Source organism: Pelodiscus sinensis, chromosome 3 (assembly GCF_049634645.1).
Source record: "Pelodiscus sinensis isolate JC-2024 chromosome 3, ASM4963464v1, whole genome shotgun sequence".
NCBI classification, from domain to species: domain Eukaryota; kingdom Metazoa; phylum Chordata; order Testudines; family Trionychidae; genus Pelodiscus; species Pelodiscus sinensis.
In genome coordinates, this window is record NC_134713.1 from 129,820,469 (window position 1) to 129,843,613 (window position 23,145).

At 39.5% G+C, this 23,145-nt stretch overlaps 1 protein-coding gene across 3 annotated transcripts in view; it reads left to right on the forward strand.

Moving 5' to 3' along the window:
- FMN2 (formin 2) overlaps positions 1–23,145 on the forward strand; it is a 241,250-nt gene that overhangs the window by 54,524 nt on the left and 163,581 nt on the right. For all 3 annotated transcript variants that reach the window (XM_075924820.1, XM_075924819.1, XM_075924822.1), the window contains exon 5: positions 3,485–3,546. In XM_075924820.1, the coding sequence (XP_075780935.1) occupies positions 3,485–3,546 (62 nt within the window). The remainder of the gene's footprint in view (positions 1–3,484; positions 3,547–23,145) is intronic.

Genomic DNA, 23,145 nt, shown 5'->3' on the forward strand with positions numbered 1-23,145 from the left:
ACCCTCTGGCCTGAACAATTTCTACTAAAAAGAGGCAATGCTTTTCTGCTTGGTTTTTTTTCCTACTCATTCCAGATGTGGTCAGGACACAGTTAGCATCCTAAAGTTCCTCTAAGTACTCTTCCAAGGAGTGGAGCTCACTAAAAGTCAGTTGAACATAATATAGCCCTTGCTTCCTCCTGTCCCAGATATGTGCAGATGTATTTAAGCAATCCAGCCACTAATTGGAGTGATGTTACACAGTCAACTTGTCCAAGTGAGAGGCATTCCAATGGTTACTCAGAGTAGCCATGCTTTGCTCCATCTATAAAAGTTTCATGAATGTGCTATTGTGCAGAACATCATGGCCAATGGAGGGAAGTAAGCTTCAGATTCTAAGTACTCATAGCATTGAATCATGACCCTGTTGGTACTATGACTTTTGAATTGTTGTGACAGTGTATGGGGAGAGAATATCTGAGAATATTCTGAGGGGCATACTCCATAGATGGGCTGACTATACAGTGCTGCTCCTGAGAGATGTCAAAATTTTGTGTTTCCTCTATTCTTTATGCATAGAGCAAAGCAATAATTCCGGGAGTTCTGACTGACTAGATGGTTTGTTATACTTTGACTATCAGTATCTCCATATCACTCACTATATTTTACAGATGTACATGCATGAACGCTGACCATGCCTCTGCCAAGTAAGCAGATAGTAGCCTATCCTGATTGAAAATTGAGGTACAGAGAGATTGCTTAAGGTCAGACACCGAGTCTGGAAAGTGGAAAATGTGTTTTAACCACAAGACCATCTTTCATCAGCAATTAAACAAAAATAGAAAATCTCCATTATTATCTGAAAAGTTTTATCAAATTGCTTTCAAGTATAGTATGTGCACTGATTGTTACATGTATCCATCATTGCCAGCACAATCTGTAATTTCTTTTATCTGTCATGCAATCAAATACTGTGCTGTATAAACAAAACTGGAATGTACTGTATGTGTTTCTGAAACACACATCATTACAAGAATCAAGATTTCCATTTAACTTTTTTTTTTTTTGCCTTGACCAACAGTTACTATTTTAACTTTGACTTAATTGTTTTTAATAAAAGGCAGCTCTTGAAAAGCAAATTCTTGGTAGAGCAATGGTTACCCAGTCTTTTAAAATAAGAAAGAGAATCCAGTTCCTGTTAGAATAATATTTTAATATTCATTTGCCAGGGAAAATAAACAGAAATGTTCTTAATTGTACTGATATTTTCTTTTTCATTGCCACAGAGATAACTCTTGTTGAGCAGTGGTTCTATTTAACCTATTTTTCACTGGCACAAAATGATTCTTTGCTTTAAAGGGATAGATTTGCAGAGCAGTGCTCCTTATTGTTCCCATTGAGTTTCTCCTGGTTCTTAGTACAGCAACTGTGATATTGAAAACTGATTACTCCTTTCACTTGTTAGTTTAGCAGGTAGCACATGGCATTATGTGTCTCAAACTTTTTTTTTATAGCAAATTCCCTACAGTGGTGTTGGATGGTGAACTAATTCTGACATGGGTGGACAGATTCATTGTCCAAAGGGAAGTCAATTCAATCCATCCCCCAAAGCCAGGATTTTAGGAGAGAACCCTTAATGTGGATGTCCCTTGGGTTCTGTGCACTCAGATCAGCCACTTTCACAACACCATTCCCTGCCCTGTACTAGACAGCCGCTAAGGAAGAAGAGGAGAGTTGGGGGCAGGGATGGAGTGAGTGTTCCATTATAGTTCTCTCCACTGTCACAGGCCCCATGGTAAAGGGGGCAAAAATCTAATGCGGTACCAGGCCTTATTAACTTCAATTTTTCCATGCTGTCCCAAAGGCACCTTTAAAAGGGAGATTCTAAGACACTGCTATCTGAAGGAATCCTGAATATTTGTGTGTATGAGGGGGAGGAGGGAGTGTTTTGGGATGGAGTGCATAGAGCAATCACCAAAAGACACACAAATTATCTGTGTGTCAGGGATTTCCTTGTTCTTTTGTGATCACATAGAAATCTGCTGAATTTGAGGCGAGCCGCTACCTTTTCCACTGGTGGCTAGGCCAACCTCTTAATGGGGATAGTATGGGAAAACCAACTGTGGGGTTTTCAGAATATCTTTCCTGGGTGTATGCCATGGGAGGGTTATCTGTGCTCTCAATAATTATTTCTGACAAAGAGAAAAATAAATCCTTGATGGTGACAGGGAAGTTTATTCATATATTGGAGATAAAATATTTCAGATAATAACCTTTAAATAATTATTTGTCTTCATGAATGCAATACATCTGAAGAGAGAAAGGTTATCATTATATATAAAAGCTATTGCATTCATTTGAAAAAGAAAACAATTTTTTAAAATAATCTGCCCCATAAAGGTACCTTTAATTTCAATTCTGAAAACGTAAGCACCATGTGCACTCAGTGTCCAGTGCCAATAAAAAAGTGAATAAAAGGTTGGGATCACTAGGAAAGGGATAGACAAGAAGGGTACATCTAGACTACATTTTTTTAAAGGAAATATGGAAGTTCTGCACTAATTTGCATATCTTCTTCCGGTTGCTTTTTTGAAAGCGGGTTTTTCAAAAGTGAAAGTAGTCTGTACGTGAATAAAACTGCTCTTCCTAAAAAAAGGTTTACGCAGTTCTTCAAAAAAAGGGTTTTTTTTGTTTGTTTGTTTTTTTAAAAAAAGCCCGCATCCAGTCTACTTTCACTTTCAAAAAATCCGCTTTTGGAAAAGTGATCGGAAGGAAATATGCAAATTAGCACCGAATTTGCATATCTCCTTTTAAAAAAAAATGTAGCCTAGATGTACCCTTTGATAGAACGTCATATTGCCTCTAAATACATTCTTTTTACATACACATCTTGAATGCAGTATGCAGATATGGTCACTCTATCTCAAAAAGATACACATTGGAATTGGCAAAGTTTCAGAAAAGGGCAAAAATATTTAGTGTGCGGAATAGCTGCCATGTGAGGAGAAATTAATAAGATCAGTACTTTTCATCTTGGAAAAGAGATGACTAAGGGGGGATATGGTAGATGCCGGTATGGCGAAAGTAAATCAGGAAGTGTTGTTTACTCCTTCTCATAACACAAGAACTAGGGGTCACCAACTTAAATTAATAGGTAGCAAACAAAAGGAAGTATTTCTTCACACAGTTCACAGTCAGCTGGTGGAATTCTTTGCCAGTGAATTGCAAGATGATATCAGTATTCACAAAGGAACTAGATAAGTTCATGGAGTTGTATAAGTTCATCAATGGCTATTAGTTAGGATTGCTGGGCATGGGCAACAAGGACTAGATCACTTGATAATTACCTGTTTGTGTTTATTCCCTCTGAGGCACCTGACATTGGCAACTGTCAGAAGACAGGACACTGGGCTAGATGGATTTTTGGCCTGACCCAATGTGATGGTTTTGTGTTATGTTCATTTTGAATGAAACTTTCTGAATCTGTATTTCCTTTTTAATTCAGAACTTGAAGCTCCAGTCTTGGAAACTAAGACACAGTACATAGAGGATGTCCAGCGGGTACAGGTAAGACCTTGGCTGGAGATGTAACATCTAGTATGCATGTTAGATTTCTTAGATAATGTGATTTGGAAACAGATGTTTCTATAGACTAGATAGGTAGTGCAAATCTTCAGAAATGTATTTTCTTGCTAATTTTTGTATTAATTTGTTATTTCAAAATATTCATGAATAACCCATATTGAATATTTACATGAAGAGACTCTTGGCTACTGACTGGCTGATGGAAAACGGTTCCTTTGTTACTGGCCTGTGAGGCATAGGAGGTGGCACTAGATGATCAATGCTGGCCTGAGAACTGCTTCATCTTTATCTGTCTGGCTTTTCTTCAGATGAATTGCACCCAATTCTTGCATAATATTAACTGTTTAGCAAGTGTTGCTTTCTTGCTGGTTCCTTTGTCAGTGATTCTACTGAATTCATATTGGACCACATGAGCAAAACTGCAGTGTGAATGGTTCATCATCATATTGTCTTTTTTTTAAAAAAAAGCTCTCACTTTGTCCTTTTAGAGTATAAGTTTAAAACAACATTGGTTTAAAACAAAATCAATTAACTGGAACTTTATGCTCATATTGGAGAAATTCAGGGTGCTTTTGATAGTTTTATGTCTGGGTGAATGAACATGAAGATATAAATTGTCCCCCTGGGCTAACTTTAACAAAGGCCAGCTTCACAACACAGTACCTCTTAGGCTTAGTTTTCAATAGTGAATAGCAATTTTGGATGCTTCACTTGGGACATGTAAATTCGACCTGATTATACTAGGTGCCCAGCACATTTTGAAAAACAGAAGATGTGTATCAAGTTGGATACCAAAAACCGAGACACCCAAAATCACACTAGTTACCTCAGAATGAGCACAAAGGTAAAGATTTTCAAACAGAAAACTGCATCTGTTCCATGAAAAATAGTGAATACTATTTCACTTTAAAACAAATATATAGCCTGAAACATGAAGGAGGAGATGTGGGGAAATGGGAATGTGAGTATCTGAGAGATTAAATATCAGAAACTAAATCACTGACCCTACCTCCTAGCTTGGAAAATTTCATAATTTATTTTAAGACTATTCTATGATTTTTCTAGAAATATATGAATAAATTGTTTATACTCTTAAATGCATGAGGAATTTTGATAAGTGGGAAGCAGGACACTTTTTGTTCTTCTTTTGTCTCTATTCTGCTAAACTCCCATTATTACATTTTAATGTATACCTTATCTGCTTCCTCCTCTTCCCATTTTACCCTGGCACTTGGCATTCACATTTGTGAAGATGTCACCATTGTTTCAATTATTGCGTGGAAAATCAGTGGGCCATAAGTTTAATTTATCATATTAGGGCCAAAGGAGAAGTTTTGGTTATACTTTCAATCCAGCAAGGCTCAACTGCATGGTACAATGGGTGAGATTTTCAAAGCATTCCGCAATGGCTTAACTCTGCTACCACTGAAACCAATAGTAATTTTTCCACTGATTTTCAAAGTTGGCACACTTAGTCCAGTGCGATGGATCTACAGGAGACATAACACTAGAAGTTCAAGAAATTTAGTGTGGATGGCAGTTGATCAGTCGAAGTAAAACTGGAATCTACATTTAATGACTCAGCATTGGTGATGCATTCTGTAATACATTCTAGTGATTGCATGAAGTGAGTTATCTTGGGCAGTGTAAAAAGGCAGGGCTGTCCTGTAGCAGCGCTTATGCAAATGAAGCCCAGGAAATTCAAATCCCGGGCTTAATTTGCAATTGCGGTATGCCTACATTACCTCGCTAGTTCGAACTAGCGGGGTAGTGTAGACATACCCTCAGAGAGGCTTATGTAAATAACTCCTTCTTAGAGACTGGCTTATTACCATAATATAGACCCAAAGTGCAGTCTCTATCATCCCAGTCTCCAAGCTTCTCAAATAAAGTCTCTTTCTAAAAAGTCCCTCCTTCATTATGTCTATATGGCTTCAAATTTTCCCTCTACATGCTATTATTGGTGGATTCAATCTCTTCCCAAGGAGCTCAGGGTATTGCAAAGGCCCCTTTCTTGGACCTGAGTTTGATAGATTCTCAGGCCACTTCTATCAAATGTTCTGGACCTATGTTACCCTGGTCTAGTGAGGGTATCCACTCTAAGTTCTTGACTCCTTGGCTGTCACCTCTCTTGAGTAGACACACCCTTTTCCAGGCTACACAGTTCCCTGCTGATGCTGTGATTTCCTTGGCAAGTCAGATGGCCTGAGCAGTGAAACAACATACATGCATGCTAATAAGCTCACCAGAGAACACCCCTAATTCCAGTGGCTCTGGAAGCTGAATAGTTCTTCAAAAATCACCAGGGAATTTTTTGGTGGTTACATATTCATAAGTTCCTTTGCTCAGAAAAAGCAGAGCAATGAATCTGAGAGTCACTCCTTTTACAGTTTGGGCCTCTGATCTCTTCATGTAACAAGTTATCAGCAGACAAAGATCCCCTCTGAGCAAAGCTTCAAAGGCTGAGTGCTTGCAAAACCAAAGGGTTATATTTGCATATACCTCTCCCTAGAGATTTTCTGGGAAACCCACTCAACAGTTATTCCTAAAGACCATTCTTGGGTAGTGCATTGCTTTAAATAATCCTTTGAAGCACATAACACTTCCCAGAGATTACATTGGTCATGTCTTCCAACTGGAAATGTTATATGCAGTCCCCCCCTCCAATACATAAATATTTGCATTTTTAATACAAAGAACACCTAAGATACTGAAATGTAATTCAAACAGTGTTGGCCTGAATACTGCATGAAATCTCAGGCTACTCCTCTAGCAGCCTGGTTTCTTGAGCTTTGTTCAACAGTGGTAGCCCTTCTCCCTTTTTTTTCTGGTCATTCACCCCTCCCCCACCATCTGCTGTCTCTCCATTTATGAATTCTAGATGCCTTCCCTTAAGCCCAGTTGGTGAGCAGGTAATCAGGACCCCACTGTTCTTATAAGGTGCTGGTCACCCTGGGAAAGGGTGAAAATGAGGAACATTGAATCCTGGCTTCCCCAAGATTTCAACTCACTTGAGTGAAAACTCCAAGACTAGACATTGCAGACCTGTCTAAACAATGAGTGACTAAATGATGCTATGTGGAGAGCATGAATCTTTTAGTGGATTGTGAGGCAATGGCAATGCGAAGACATAGAAAGAGAAAAAGATCTTTGCTGAAGTGATTGGAACCCAAAACTGGTTTGGAATGGGGAATGGACAATGTTTCAGGTCTCTTTCCTCTTTTTTGGATATCAATTTGGTTCAAGCAAAGAAGGTTATTTATGAAGAATAGTGGTAAATGATTAGAGTATCATAGCCAGAAATACTGCATGACATTCATGTAATTAATAATCAGAATTATTTGTACTTTTGACCTAGTTACAAGTGATGATTTTACTCTAAAATATTGTATGCCGAAAGAATCACTAGCATGTATCTGTTTTAAGTATTCTTCATTTTCCATAATTAAGATTTGAATTATAGAAGACATTAGTTGAACGGGTTGCAATAAAACTATAGAGTTGAGCAGTGGTGAAGTATTAGTCTCAGCTAATCTTTATTCTTTCTTCAAGCCATGCTTGCTTTAATAAAAGACATATTTTCCCCACATATTCTGAAAGGCAATTACTGTTCTCAATTCCACTAAATCATTAGAGAATTTATTCCAATTATAGAATGTATTTAATTTGTGCCTACAGTTGAATCTGTTGTTTCAAGAAGCATTTAGCCGTAAAAGGTCCAAAAATGTGGTCTCTGTTGGAAAATTTGCTCATTAGTCCTTATTTTAGTTATCCTAGCACTTGACCCACTTGTTGTTAAAATGAAGTACAACAAAAAGCACTAAGAAACATATAACTCTAACAAAACATTCTCGTTTAATGGAGATGTGCTTGTGTTGTGTTGTTAAAAGGAGAAAAGTAAAGTACTGGTTTTCGGCAATTAGAGCATTAGGAATTGTTGGAAACAATAAACAAACTTGGCAGATTGTTATATTAACTTTGGAAAATGTGGTATCCTCTAGATTTAGGAATGTGACTCTAAACCTCTGTTTGACTTTTCTGTTCAGAAATAAAGAAACTGGCTAACTAGGTACTGATGATCAGAAAATATCTATAGTTCAAACTGAAAAAATCCTACCATTTGTAAAATTGAAGATTGGATAATAGAGCCTAATAATTTAGCAATCTTAGAATGAGTGTCCAACCGAAGATATAAAAATGGATTTCTTTCCATGTAGGTGGTCCATTTTTAGACTCTTTAAAACATGCCATATCACTGAAAGATCAGGTCAATTTTGGTCATTTTTACTCTCTGATTTCCTTACTCCTAGATTCCCAGCATTCTAGGAGTTGAGTTTTACAAATATATGTTTGAATAATTAAATATATTTCTACCTATATGGCATATAGAGTGTAATCAGCTATGTCTGACTTAAGCCCATAGGCTAACAGATAAAATTATGAAATGACAACAATGGCAATTTAAAATCAAGAATAATAGCTTGTAGATGCTTAAGAACTCTCAATGAATCAGGATGCTCCTCAACTAAAATCATTTAGGAAACCTGCAAAGCCTTTTTAGGGCATCCAATCCATTTCACTGCACGTTCAGGGTTTAGTCCCTGCAATATATTTTCTAATAATATATTATTTAAATCGCCGCTTCATTTTCCTATGTCTAGTAAACTCATCTACATGGCTCCGTCGACGGAGCCATGTAGTCTAGACATATCCTCAGTAACACAGCTCACTAGGACATAAAGTGTACTTGGTCAAGAAGGGTCACAGATCTGGTAAATAAAATGTCTACAACTTGAACTAGACATGTATTTCATCTCATCCCTTCTGATCAACAGCTTTCCCTGTTTCCCTATGTCCTGGTCAGAGCAGCCAATTGGAGCTGCTGTGGGATGGAGGCAGAGCTCTTTACTTGTACCCCTCAGGACCAGGCACCATTCTTAGGGGAGCAGGGAGAGGGAGTAAAAAATAATGCAGCAGCTCATAGTTGCTCTGCTCACACCCCTCCTCTCCTGTGAACAATTGGATAGCTTCTCTGCCTCCACTTTACAGCCCTGCTCTGGGATGGGCAAGAAGGAACTGCACTGCAGCTCAGTAATCCTCTGGTGAAGTCCCGGGAGCTGTAGAAGGAGTAGAATGAGACTTGGGTTAAGAGAACAGATGGGGTCAGAACTGATTGAGGTGGCCAAAGGGAACAAACCACGAAAGCAGAATGGATGTGGGTGGGCACACAGGCAGATGTGATGTCCCCTTCATTTCTGTAGACAGTTATAGACCACTCACCTTTTTATTCCCCCCCGCCCCCCAAACTAGAGGGGAAAGAGTGAGTGGCATAATAAACACGCAATTAATGTTGCCAAAGTCTTCTGCCTATGTGCCACAATAAAAGAGTTGTAGCAGAAAGGAAGGTATTTTATAAATGCAATATGATTGCATATAGACTTGGGTTTTGCTCTGAAATGGATCACCCTAAATCCTAAATAGCAGATATTTGATGCTTTTATATATATATATATATATATATTTTGTAGACTTTAAGGAACTGAAGGATTTTATTAATATTTATAAAAAATCCTTCAGTTCCTTATACTATACTATAAGGCTTATAGTCTACAAAATTTATTGTCTAATTTCTAAATATTTTGATAATTCAAAATAGAATTAGACAAATTGAGCACTTATCTAGAATATAAATTCCACAAATAGGATTACAGGCAGTCCCCGACTTACGCAGATCTGACTTATGTCGGATCCGCACTTACAAATGGGGCTTTCTCGCCCCGGAGGTCGAGGTGGCGGATTGCTACCTGCGAGCTCCGGGGCAAGAAAGCCCCGTTCGTAAGCTGCTCCGGTGCCCCTGGTCTGCTGGATACCGTCTCCAGCAGACCAGGGGCACCAGGCGGGTTCCCGCGCTTCTGAGGCTTTGCCAGAGCAAGCCTCAGAGGCGCGGGGAACCGCCGCTGCTGCCGCTTCAGTCCCGGTGCCTGTGGTCTGCTGGGGACCGTCCCCAGCAGACCACAGGCACTGGGACTGAAGCTGCAGCTGCAGCAGGGTCCCGCGCCTCTGAGACTCTGCCAGAGCAAAGCCTCAGAGGCGCGGCACCCCGCTGCCGCTGCGGCTCTGCTCCCCATGTCCCTGGTCTGCTGGGGGGGGGGGGCGCAGCAGCTAGTGCGCCCCCCCCCCCAGCAGACCAGGATTTTGTTTTGGACCCTGGTGCAGAGCAGCTGGGGCGCTGCCGATTGGTCCTGCAGCGCCGCTCTGGGCACTACTGGACCAACCCGGCAGCACCCCAGCTGCTCTGCCCCAGGTCCTGATTCAGCCGCTGCTGGTCAGTTTCAGCAGCGGCTGAATCAGGACGCCTTGGGCAGAGCAGATGGGGTCCTGCTGGGTTGGTCCAGTAGCACCGAGGAGCGGCGCTACTGAAGCAACCCAGCAGCACCCCAGCTGCTCTGCCCCAGGTGTCCCCAAGTCAGCTTCTGCTGAAACTGACCAGCGCTGACTACAGGAAGCCGGAGGCAGAGTTGCTCTGCCCCGGGCTTCCTGGAATCAGCTGCTGATCAATTTCAGCAGCAGCTGACTTGGGGACGCCTGGGGTTCTTAAGTTGATTCTGTATGTAAGTCAGAACTGGCGGTCAGTTTCAGCACCGGCTGAATCTGGACACCAGTTCCGACTTACATACAGATTCAACTTAAGAACAAACCTACAGTCCCTATCTTGTACGTAACCCGGGGACTGCCTGTAATCATTTTGCTACAGATGATGTATCCTAAGTAATCCTAAATTCAGGAGGTGAGAGGACTTGCTAGATTTTTAAAGATCTTGATAATATAATAGCATGAACTAAATATTAAACTGCCTTTAGAACTAAATACTTGGTCATCTTTGAGTTTCCTGTGCCCTAGAATTTCTGACACTGTTATTGACTTGTTTGGTGCATCTCTAACCCAACAAACCAATAATCCCTTAACCAAAATTATAGGTCCTTTTGGAACATTGTGTACTTTCCCAAGTACTACTAGCTAAACTATAAAATAATTTTGGCAGTTCTTGGACACTAAAAACAGATTTGTGTTGCATGAATTATTGATGCCTTTTCCAACAATATCAATAAAATATATAGCTTTGATTTCACTTTATCTGATGCATTTTGCCACATTTTAAAGTTTTCTACTTTAAAAGATTATAAATCTTTTTCATGGAGCATCTCCCCAGAATATAGTGCACTGATGGTGCACAGTTTTCCTAGCTCAGATGAGTAGCCCTCTTTGTAAAATTTTGCACCAAATTTTGGTAACATCCAGCTACCAAGAAGAAAAGTTAAGAGATATAACACGGGCAACCAGAAACTTCAGAACTTAAGACTTAAAACCAAGTTGACATCTTGAAAGATTCATGTGTCATCACTGTATTTGAAGAAATGAGCAACAAAACAGTAGTTATACATTTCAAGAGATTCCCTTAGAACTCCTATAAACCCAGATCCAAAGAGCATTGTGACAAGAAACATATGCTTTAGTCTGGCCAAAACAGTCTCCTGAAATTCTGAATGATGGTCCTTGGATCAAACAGCTTTTTTGAGGATGGATTATCTCTACTAGATAGTGATTTCCCATCTATGGGATCAGCCCCTGAAGCTGATGGAAGATCTCTCTAGGGTGGGAACACCGTTCCAGCTGCATGTGACAAGCAACAAAGATGGTGAGCAAAACAAAACCAATGGACGCTCCAAGAGTTGCTCTTGTATGGTTATTTCATGGGTGATGTGCTACTGGTGAGTGGCCAGCATAGATTGGAGGAGAGGAGAGGAGAGGCACATGTATAGACGGTTTCACCAGTTTCTTGTGTCACTGCAGAAACACTTCCTAGCTGCGTGAGGCTGAAGTGGGTAAGCAAGGCATGGCTGGTGACTCTTTCTAAACTGCTTGCTTGGCTTGTAATCATGTTCCTCATTCAGCTGCTCAACAAGGAGACACCAAGAGGATCCTGTTCCCTTCACTCCTTGCATAGGATCCTGGCGGTAAGTGGGGAGGGGATGTGTGTGGAAGGCACAAGCGTAGCTATTGAGGCAGCTTGTCTTCTCAAAAGCATGATTATTGCTCTGTAGACTTCAGAATAATAAAGTGCAAGTAAAGTATAAAATCTCTGTTCATGGAGATATCCTAGATATAATTGTCTGGTAGTGGACTTAGGATGGAGTGAGGCAGGTTACTACTTCTCCCAAGTTATCAGTATCTGAACTTTGCAATTGATCTACTGGTTTTGACTAATGCCAGGAGTTCTCAAGGGCCTTAAATGAAAAATAAGAACAAGTATCACAAATCAGAAATAAGGGGACAGCTTCCTAGGGTGCCACTGTTGGAAGGAAAATGTCCCGTTGCTGATCTCACAGTTGAAAAAGCCTGGACAATGACGTCTTTCAGAGCAAGTAGCTTTAATGCATCCTCAAGAAATGGAGGATCTAGATCTGGCATTTGGAGATTGAAAAGATTTTACTTTCCCAACTATAGCGTATGTACAAATTCAAGAGCCCTGAAAAGTAAAATAGCAGATGCTACAGCTGTGCCACAGGCAGCCTAATGGCAATTCAGACTTCTTCACAGCACCCTAGCAATGTACATCAATCCTAACCTGGCAATGATCCCTCCAATTGCTCTTTAGTGTTCTGGGCAGGGCCTTAAATGGAAGGGGCGGAGCCAGAATACTTCCCTGCATCCCTGCCCACAGACCATGATTGGTCTGGGGGTGGGGGAGTACATGAAGTCTTTGCACCCCCTACTCCCCCCCCCCCCCTCCAGTTTCCTCTAGGCACTCATGCCCTTGGTGGTGGGAGGAGAGTTTGCACGCTCCACCTTTTGCCCCCAGGCCAATCGGGTCGGGGCGGGGGAGCGTGCAAAGTTTCCTCCTGCCCTGCCAGGAGCGTGTGGTGCTTCTAAGTGCCGTGCACTCCTGGCAGGATGGAGGAAATCTTGTGCTTTTCTCCCTATTTGGCCTGCGGGCAGGGAAGCGGCAGGGCCTCCGTTGACCGGATCCGGCCTGCGGAGGCCCTTTTGCCCACCACGTTATAGAATGTACCTAATTCAGTCTTGTCTTTTAGATGTTCTTCAAAACACTTATCCTTTTTTTGTTTTATAGTAATTTTCAGTTTCAGATGCAAGTATGTATTTTTCTCATTTAGCACTAGCATCCACTCTTAAAGATTTTAATTTCATTGTCCGTATAGTGGTATAAAGTTTCTTTAGAAATCCCTGCAAATATTTCATGTTTTACAAGTCTGGAAGGCAAGTAGATCAAGCTTGTCTTTTATACTTTTAAAGACTTTTAATTTTAAAGAAAATACATTTAAAGGTGTCCATTAGAATATTGTACTTTCACAAGCTGATTCTCCAAGAACATGTGTACAGGGACAGAGAATTGGAAAACAGCTTTAGATGAGAGATTACTACTTCTCCTATGTTATCAATATCTGAAATTTGCAATTGATCTATGGTTTCTACTAACGTCAGGAGTTCTAAGGGGCCTTAAAATGAAAAACAAGAAAAAGTAACACAAGCCAAAAATAAGGGTACAGCTTCCTGAGGTGCCACTTTTCAGCCACTAGATGGCAATTATGTATCTTTACATGGGGAGTGCAGATCTCTAGCAGGTGTTTCCCAGCAGAACCCTTAAGGTACTTTTTGGTATGAATAAATATATATTTCTCTGATTCAGATAGTGGTGCCTGGTTAGTATTGGAGCCTCAAAACATATACCATCATCTAGTATGTTTAACCTGACAGACCTAAATGGGCATTGGAACATTTCTCAAAGTTTAAGAATAAACAAAGTCCTAAAAATAAAAAAAATCCTAAGCTTGAAAGCTCTGCCTTTCCACTCTTGAGTCAGCTAAGCATCACAATATGCTAAAAGCACAGATTTTGTGGGAAAGAGTGATCTTGAAGTCTTTTTAGATGAATATAGTATATAGCTATAATCACTGGTGTGGTAGCACATCAGAATGTTTAAGTGGAAGACATTTGTCTTGAATTGAGTACAAACTGCTTTCTTATCTGTGTTCCCTCGCACCCCCCCCCCCCACCCCCCCATTTGGATCTCTCATAGCTGGTTGTCAGGAGAGGTGGAGTTAAACTGGAGAAAGAAAAGGCCTCAAACACCATTTACTGGCCAATTAGTAGAGATAATTGGAGTATAAATAGCAGTGTTATTTCGTTTTCTTTTTCCTCTCTTTTGGCCATTGTTAAAAAGTAGGGAGAAATATGAAAAATTTTCACTTTAAACAAAAAGCATTTTTTAAAGAATGATGTTAAAAAAACCAAACCAACAGATCATCTGATTCAGGGAACAGTCCTTCTCAATAGTTGAATTGCTACGAGAGGCAGAGCAAGGTTGGAGAGAAGAAAGCTTTGTTACCCACAGTTCCTGGGATTTCTGACTTTAGTCTCATGGCCTGTCCTCCCTTGTTATTGAATAGCACAAAGAAGACTTTAGGAAGGCAGAAGAAAAATCAGTGCTCTCCTGCCAAGGGAGACTTAGGAATGCATCATATAATTCAGTCCATGCTAATAGGTTTCTAAATGCAGTTTTTGTCATCTGACATTTCTTTTTATGCTGTTGAAAGAGTTTGTCCCAAACAATGAAGGAACAGACTTTGCAATAGGGTTAGTTGAAAATTTTCTGATGGAAGAGGTTTTTTTCCAAGGAGAACATGCCAATTTGACAACATCAAAACATTCAGCGGGTATCTACTTTGCTGACTTTTTGTTTTGGAAAAATATGTCAGATCGATTTTATTTCAACTATGTTGAATTTTTCATTTTTACTTGATTTGTTTTGACTTATGCAGTTGTCCCCGCACATGTCAGTTCTTATAATACTTTGAGTTCTTATGACTTTTCTTTGGTGCACAGCTAATAAATATAGGGAATTTGAGCACTGTGTGGGAGTGTTTGTGCCTATGAGATGCACAGGGGGTTGGAGAAGTACAGGAAGTATGGATGTTGAGAGAGTGCAGGATAAAGGCTCTACCTCTTTGCCACCTGACCCCATAGAGCAGGTGTGCTCATTTTGATTCCTACCCCTAATGAAATATTTTGTGAGAAATACAATGGTGACTTTTTTCCCAATTAAGCATAAAGCAAAATTTCAAAATCTTTGAATTTCCCCTGAGATGGGAAATTCTGAGTTTTGCTCAGCTCTATATATTTGTACATTCCAGTCTATTACAATATATATTAATTACTGTCATTAGTAACAAGTGAATGCAGTATTTTCAATTGTATCTCTGAAACTAAGTTTTTATTGAAGAAGAAAACCTATAAAGGCTTTGCAAAAGAGAAAACATGTAAACTGTCCAACTCCTGATTTAAATGTGGACCTCTTCACTGGTTGGAATGATAGGTAAAAATAGGGAGCTAGTACACTAGTATACGTTCACCGCTGCCATTGAAAAAGTGGTTTAGCAAAGTGATCTATACTAAATCCTCTGTATTCAGTTATAGCTATGATTAACTTTATAAATGCAATTTATTGGTTTTGTGCTTGAATCATTTTTTTTTTTAATTTCTGTTTTAGCAACTGCATACAACCAATTTTAGGTACCAATAAAATCTAAGGTAAAAACCTGCAAGTTTTAACAACAGTTCCATAAAATGCTCTTCAAAGAATGCTTGTTCCCTGAAAGAAAATTCTTCTGAGCACATTTCTCTGGCAGGACAACCTGAGCAAATCTCTGAATTTGGCTACTGGTCTCAGGTAGTTTCACAGGATAGCCTAGGGACAAATTTGGCCCAGAACTGAGGGGCCTGATTCTTCTCTTGCCTATATCTGTCTCCTACAGGGATAACTTCACTTACTTTTTGAAGATTCTAATGTTTTCTGCCTATCTGTTTTCTTTGTAAAAATTAATGTTTCACTAAATTTTAAGACTAACACAAATTATTCAATTGACTTACTGAGAAAAATCCAAAAGAAAATAGTATTTAATTTATCCATATCTGTCTCCTTGGCGTGTTTTCAACCTATACATTGAACTGTTGTGTTAGAGTGCATGTACACAGCAGCATTATTTTGGAATAACAGCAGTTATTCCAATATCACAACGCAAGCGTCTACACAGCAATTCTCTTGTTTTGAAATAAATGTGAAATAACGGATGGCTTATTCCAACTTCTGTAAACCTCATTCCACGAGGAATAACGCCTCTTCTGAAATTGCTATTTCAAAATAGCTGTAGTGTGGGAGCTTCATTGCTGCTATTTTGAAATAGCTCCTCCCCGGCCCATTCAAAGTAATTACTGCGTAGTGCTTCCTGGTGCTCTAAATCAAGGTAGCACATCCACATTAGGAGAGCTTGCCTTGGACTAATTCCAAGGCTTCCCTGTAGTGTAGATATGCTATTTTGAAAATAAGCTATTTTGGAGTATTTCTTCTGGAATAGCTTATTCCAAAATAAGTGTGTAGTGTAGACGTACCCCATTGCAGAGTGAGAACCTAAAAATAAGATTGAATATGTGACTTCATTTGTTTATAGTTAAATTTTAGTTTATCTTTGTCCAAGATTGAAATTGCAAAATGTATGCAAAGTAAATAGTTAAATATAAAACACAGGTAATGGGCTTTCCATTTTAATAATGTAAGTGGTTCATTGCAAGGTAAAAGAACTTGTATTTAAAGTATTTTAATTCAGATTAACTTTTGAATTTTCATATTAGTATAGAAACAAAGGCTAAGACAGTTGGCAGGCCTCACCTAGCAGCTGCATACTGAATAATATAACTAACTTCTGCCTTTCCTTATTCACCTTGCCCTTTAAAATGGCAAAGAAGGCTCTTTTAGAGCCTTGCACCAAAAGCTTTTGGACCTCATAGAGAACTAAATGAGGCTATAATTTTGTTGAGTGGGCTCATGCTCAATGAGGCAGGTCATATGGAGGCCTGTGTTCTCACTTCTAATATTGCCTCTCCCTCATTCAGTTCATGGAGTAGTTGGAGAAACCCGTCATCGACTCAGCCTCAGGTATGGTTATGGACACCCTTGCAGAGACTTTGGAATCAGGGAACCCATTCTGCTCCACCAACCTTTGTCTACAGAGGTTCTTCGTAATACCAGGCTCATACTTCAGAGGTGTGAGTGAGCACCAAACTCCTCCTATAAGGGAAAATAACCATATTACTGTAACTATATCTTGCTGCCTATTCCTGATGCATAAGAACTATCTAGCATGTTATGATGGTATGTGGCCCCAAGTACCTTCCCATCTGATCTTTCTAGGTCACCAAACTGGTGGAATGGCCATAAGAGATGAAGGCTGTCCTGCCTGAGCCTACTGACAACATGTCTGAGACAATGGCAGCTTGTGGGGGGGAGCCTCCTATACATCTGTGGTCTCAGCAACACACCTAAAGACTGGAATGTCTTATTGTTCTGAGCTTTAAATAGAGTCCTTGCCTCTGGTATCTGAACGTCTCAAACTCTGAACAGTAACTCATCATGAGAGAAAATCAACTCTTCATGCTGCTGAACAATTTCCTCTGTAACCCCATGCTGGAGCTTCAGGAGAAGAAATTAGAAGTTGGTTGTCGGCTCCCCTCATGTAGGCTGCCTCAATATGCTCAGTTTAGAAGAAGAGGCTCTAGTAATTAATGGCTAAGAAAATCATTCCTAACAGAAAATAAATTAATCTGTGGCTAGTCAGACCATGTATTAAAAGTAATATAAGACAAAATCCTGTATTATTCTTAATACATGCATAGGAGATAACCTTATGCAAACTGGGCTACAGAGAAACAATCGCCTTTGCCAGTTTCTAGTTCTATTTTAGGGTGGCCAACATCTTCACAATGAACCTAAGTAAAATAGAACTGAAGAATTGCAAAAGTGATGGCCTGTAGCTCAGCTTGTGTAGGATTATTTTCTTTGACAAATGTCAAAACGTGCACATCCATAGCAGGTCAAATTCTGCCATTTTTTCAGTTCTAGGGCAGATGTGTTACTAGTTGGGGTGGATACATTTTAGCTAAAATCTCTGGACTTCCCTATACTAAAAATGTTACCTACCTACCTATCTACCTAGCTAAGACAAATCTGTATAAAAGAAGCAAAGAAAGGAGATGGCTTATGTAAATCTGTGATTGAATTGGTCACCTCATATCAAGCAGGAAAGAAAACCAAGAGGCCACATCTCCTGACCTTTTAAGAAGTACTTCATCCTCAACTCATCTGCACCATCCAGAGGCAGGACTACTGAATATTCATGGAGTGTTGGCAGAGGTAAGAATGATATTGTTGCTTCATAAGCTAGAAGCCTTAAGCTTTTCTAGCCCTATTGTGACAGCACCTCTTTGGTCACTAGTAGAGCATCTGAACTGGCAACAGTGGGCAATCTGAAATTCTGGGTTCAAATCTGGTACAGATTAACTTCTCCTTTCCCCAACATGCTTCCCACATATGCACACCCTTCTTATTGGAATGGGTGACTAACCAACTATATCTAATGAGCAGCTTCGAAGACTTAAATTATTCTTTATAAAGGATACTTCCTGGAAAAAACAAACCTAAGCAAAAACCTTCCTTGGCATCCCTAGTCCCTAATGTTACAAAACACTTTCCTTGTGCTATCTTGGAAAGAAGTTCCATATCAATGGAAGGTAATAATGCTTGGCTGATGTGTTGTCTCCTCATTGCTTTCAACATCCTGGGGACAACTGATTTATCCAAGGTATCTGGAGTTTAAAACAAACTCATTTGTGATTCTTGATTGTAGCAGAGTTGAGAGAAACCCTAAAAGGACATATTTCATTCCTTGTGCACATACTAAGGGTATGTCTACACCATGAATGCTACAATGGCACATTAGTGAGGTAGCTTAAATTCTACAATGATGGTTTTTCCCCCCCACTGTTGTAGGTAGTTAAGTCAGTAGAAGAACCTGTTGACCTAGCAGTGTCTACCACAAGAATCAAGTCAACCTAACTATGTTGCACAGGATGTGAATTGTTTTAACAGACATGTGCAATGTAGCTAGGGTGTTCTAGGTTTTAGGTATAGACCAGACTTATGGACCTTTAGATTTCTTGTAAACATAGAAAGCTTATTTACCTCCCTTCCATTTCCCCAGATTGTGGGATTACATCTTTCTGGGTTTCTTTGTCGATGCTACAACTATGTCCTAAATATTTACTTGATCTAAAATAATACATCTGTGTCAGAAAGTGAAGTTTTACCCTTCCCTAAAATCTGTTTATCAGAGTTACAAATCCTAAAAAATGGGGTCAAGAACTGCTGGTTAATGCTAAACTCAGGCAAGACTGGGGTAAGTCTGTTGAGCACAGGAAAGTATTTTGAAGAGGTTGCTGGCACAGAATGTTCTGTCTTTGGCTGAGGGATTGTATCCTCAACTAGTCAGTAGTTCAGGAGTGATGTTGGATTCCTCACTGGTACACATTAAGTGCAAGTAATGCTTGCAGCCATCTCTAATTGGTGAAAAGTCTTTGTGCCATCTTGGCAGATGATGCTTTAGTTTTCTCTTAGCTGGAATACAGCAATGTCATATGCCTTGGCATGAAGCCTCTTGTGCTTAGAAAACTCCAACCAATATTGAACTATGCAGTATGTCTACTCAGCAACATGGGTTACTATGAGCCCCCTGCTGTTCTCCACTTTCTTCCCTTAGAATTTTGAGCCCCAGTAAAGGTCTCAGCTCCTATCTGCAAAGTGCTCAGTGGTCCGGGTCTAAAGTAGCCAAAAGATTGCCTGAAGCATTGGAATGAAGACTGTGGCCAGGAACACCACAATTCTGGTGGCAGAACAAGGGTAAAGCTTGTCTGTGTTAGAAACAGCTTTTTTTGGTGGAGTGACCTGAGACTGTGGAATGGCCTCCCTGAGTAGCTAAGGACCGTTACAAATCTCACCTCCTTTGGCTCCAAAGATCAGGTGAATTTCTTTGACGTTGCTTTCCCTAAGAAACGCAGAAACACATCTATGTTTTAGTTACAAACAAACTCCTACCACAACAAAATATTCCAGTGTTCATTCATCTCCCCCTGGGGAGCAGATGAGACAACAAAAGCCTGACATACTAACCAGATTGTTTAATGTGCCACTGGAAGGTGCTCACATACTAATGGGGTCAGAATGAGATAAGAATCTGCCTGGTATGGAACATTCATGTGGTGAGAAGCTTATTTGGCTAATCACTATTTTGGGTATAGCACGTGTCAGATGTCACTAAGAATAAATAAATTAAAACTTCTCACAGTTTGGAAGGCTCGCTCTTGATCTTGTTCTATACAGCTTATCATCAGACAGCACTGTTATATCTCTTCTCACTAAACCGGGGGGAAATGGATCAGAAAAGAGAGAATCATCTGATTGCTCAATAAATTTCAGAGACAGAAGAATGTAGCAGCAATTCCCTATACAGCAAACCACCTTAAACTCAGGTTTTCATTTGTTACATGGCGGGGGAGGGAGGGGAATTGCAGAGGTCCCTCTGACAGCTCCTTGAATTGCATCGCTCTGAACTTCTTCAAAAGGTTCACACACAGTGGGCAGGAATATATTCTATATAGGTCCCTTCCCTTCATATATAGACAGATCAGCAAGGCACTCATCCACAGTTTCCCATAGACCTCTAGTTCTTGCTAGATTTCCCTGTAGTCATGAGAAAATTAAACACAGTGACACAAATACAGGGGAACTGAAAGGAAAACCCAGTAGTTATAAGTCTTTGATAAAATGTTTGCTGTCAGGAAACCTTTAAAATATGGGATTCTAAGCCAGAAACAAAACAACAACAACAAAAACTACATAACAGTTTTATAATTATTTGATTCTATTAGCAACATTAGAACCAACATTATTTGGGGGGCAGGGAGGAATTAAGCCTTAAGTCATTGATTAATCTAACAAGTGAAGGAGCAGAGTAAATCCTCCACTCCTGTTAAAACATTTATCTCTGTGCTAGTCTCTGTTTTTCCCAGGAATAACCAAAGCCTAGAGAGTTTGTAATGCTCCTCCTTCCCAAACCTGTGGAATGCTAATGTGTTAGGAAATGAAAGGTATTGTCTAGTAATTTGAGCAAAAGACTGTGAATCAGGCTTTCAGACAATGACTTTTTCTGAAGTCCTGGGCAAAGTAATTAGTTTCCAAGTCACTGTCTACCACTGTAAATCAAGAATATGTATGCCACAAGACAAGTGGAAGGAACAATTAGATATTATTTTGTAAAGTGTTTTGAATGTGAAAACAATTCAGTAAAGGCTCAGTAGCAGAATATCTCATTTAATGGGATTCAACAACTCCAGCTGCAGTCCTGTAGACTTAGCTGCTAAAATACCATGTCTCCTTTCTTTATGCTGGACATCAGAGCTCTCTGAATAGATTTTAAAACCTTGTTAACTTTGGACCATAAGGGATCTGTGAGGTTATCATTTTTTCCTAACTGAAAGAATAAACTGAACTGTAACTTTGTTGTGCTGTGCTGTCACAAATAAGCAAGACCTGCAAGCATGTCTTCTGTTTTGCCTGGAAACAAATATTCTGTGGATAGAATGATTAAAAAGAGTGCCTTCTTCCTGCAAACCAGGTAGGACCAATATAATACAGTTTTGGATAAAATCCTAAGACACGTCTACACTGCAAGTTTTTGTGGCAGAAAATATGCTAAAGAGGGACTCGTTAGCATAAGTTGTGATGTCATTAGCATATTTTCTGCCATTTCTTTTTGCATAAGGGTTTTTTGCACAAAAAGAAGCAGTGTAGCCACTTCTGTTTTGTGCAAAAACCCCATTTAGTGCAAGATCTTTATGTCTGTCCTGGAGAAGCATAAGGATCTTGCACAAAACAGGGTTTTTGCGCAAAACAGAAGTGGCTACACTGCTCTTTTTTTGCGCAAAAACTCCTTGTGCAAAAAGAAATGGCAGAAAATATGCTAATGATATCATGACTTATGCTAATGAGTCCCTCATTAGCATATTTTCTGCTGCAAAAATTCAGTGTAGGCAAAGCCTATATGAAATAGGAAGGTTTAGTGCTTTATTATGGACTGAACTCAGAGTCAGCTTCATCTCAAACACTAAGTAACAAATGGCTGGAGATTCTCACATGGGGATAAGAGGCAGCACTAGAAAATGTTAATTTCCAAAAGTAGAAAGTAATGTGACTTTATTCTTGAAGTATTAAAAATTATTTTTTGAGTTAAGAATGGTAGCTAAGGGTATATCTACACTTATACCCTATTTCGAAATAGGGATGCAAATGTAGGCATTCAAAATAGTAAATGAAGCTGGGATTTAAATATCCTGCGCTTCATTGCATAATCGCATACGGGCGCTATTTCGAAATCTCGCTATTTCAAAATAAAGCGCCCTGTGTAACAGCATTATTTTGAGAAAAAACCCTTCTCTCAAAATAACTGGTAAACCTCATTGTATGTGGAAAAACAGTTATTTCAAGAGAAGGGTTTTCTCTCTAAATAATGCAGTTACACAGGGACTTTTATTTCGAAATAGCGGGATTTTGAAATGGCACCCAGACGTGATTATGTTAATGAAGTGCGGGATATTTAAATCCTGGCTTCATTTACTATTTCGAATGCCTACATTTGCATCCCTATTTCAAAATAGGGTGCAAGTGTAGACATACCCTCTGTTATTTTCAGAGGTTAAATGTACATTTTCCAAGGGAATGTATAATAATATGCATATATTCATATTTTCTTCTTCTCTTTTCTTGAATCATACATGCTCCATTTCACTTGGATAAAGTGAGGCTTAAGCATTCACCTTTCTTTCTTCCTTTACAGAAAGAAGATTACTTCAAAGTACCTATGTCTTGGATAAGAAGTTTAGGCCAGACCGAGGTTCCTCAAGCATCTTTTAAGCCACAGAGTTTTCTGCTGTGGAGTTATACTTTGGACTTTAATGTGGACCTTTCTCATGATGCGGACCTTTCTCATGATCAGTCTTTTATCTGGGCAAACCTTTCAGTTTCCTGGGAAGCTGTTTTTGTCTGTCTTTACCTGTGAAGAAGAAAAATGTCTTCCTTCTCTATTTTCATGACTGTTACCTATATTTAAGTCTCAACAACAATGCTTCTAGTCTTTCTTTACATCAGAAAATATTAAAAGTGTGCTGTGACTTACGCAAAGCTTGGTTTTACTTCAGTGTGCCTCATTCAGAACTGTTTGGCAAACCCAAAGAATGGAGGAAGAACTTGAGCTTTTTTGCTGGGGGGGAAGGGAAGAAGGGCTAAAAGAGTTTTGGGGTGTCATCTTAATGCACACGGTAAAAAAAATCTTTATATCAAACATGGAGAAATGGACTTTTTTCTAAAAGCAAAGGTTGTTTAGTTTAACCCTTCTATGAATTGCTGGATATGGAAATTCATGTGGTTATACTTCATTTGTACTTAGCAGATCCTGATTTTTTTTATCTTGCAGCAAAAGAACTGAAGAGAAGAAGTCAATGACCATAACCAGATAAAATATATTAGCATTTCAAACTGGGATCTGCCTTTGTGCCCCGTATTTTAAATGATCCTTAAACATTTAGAATTTTTGGTTAGTATGAACATTACAAAATTGAAAG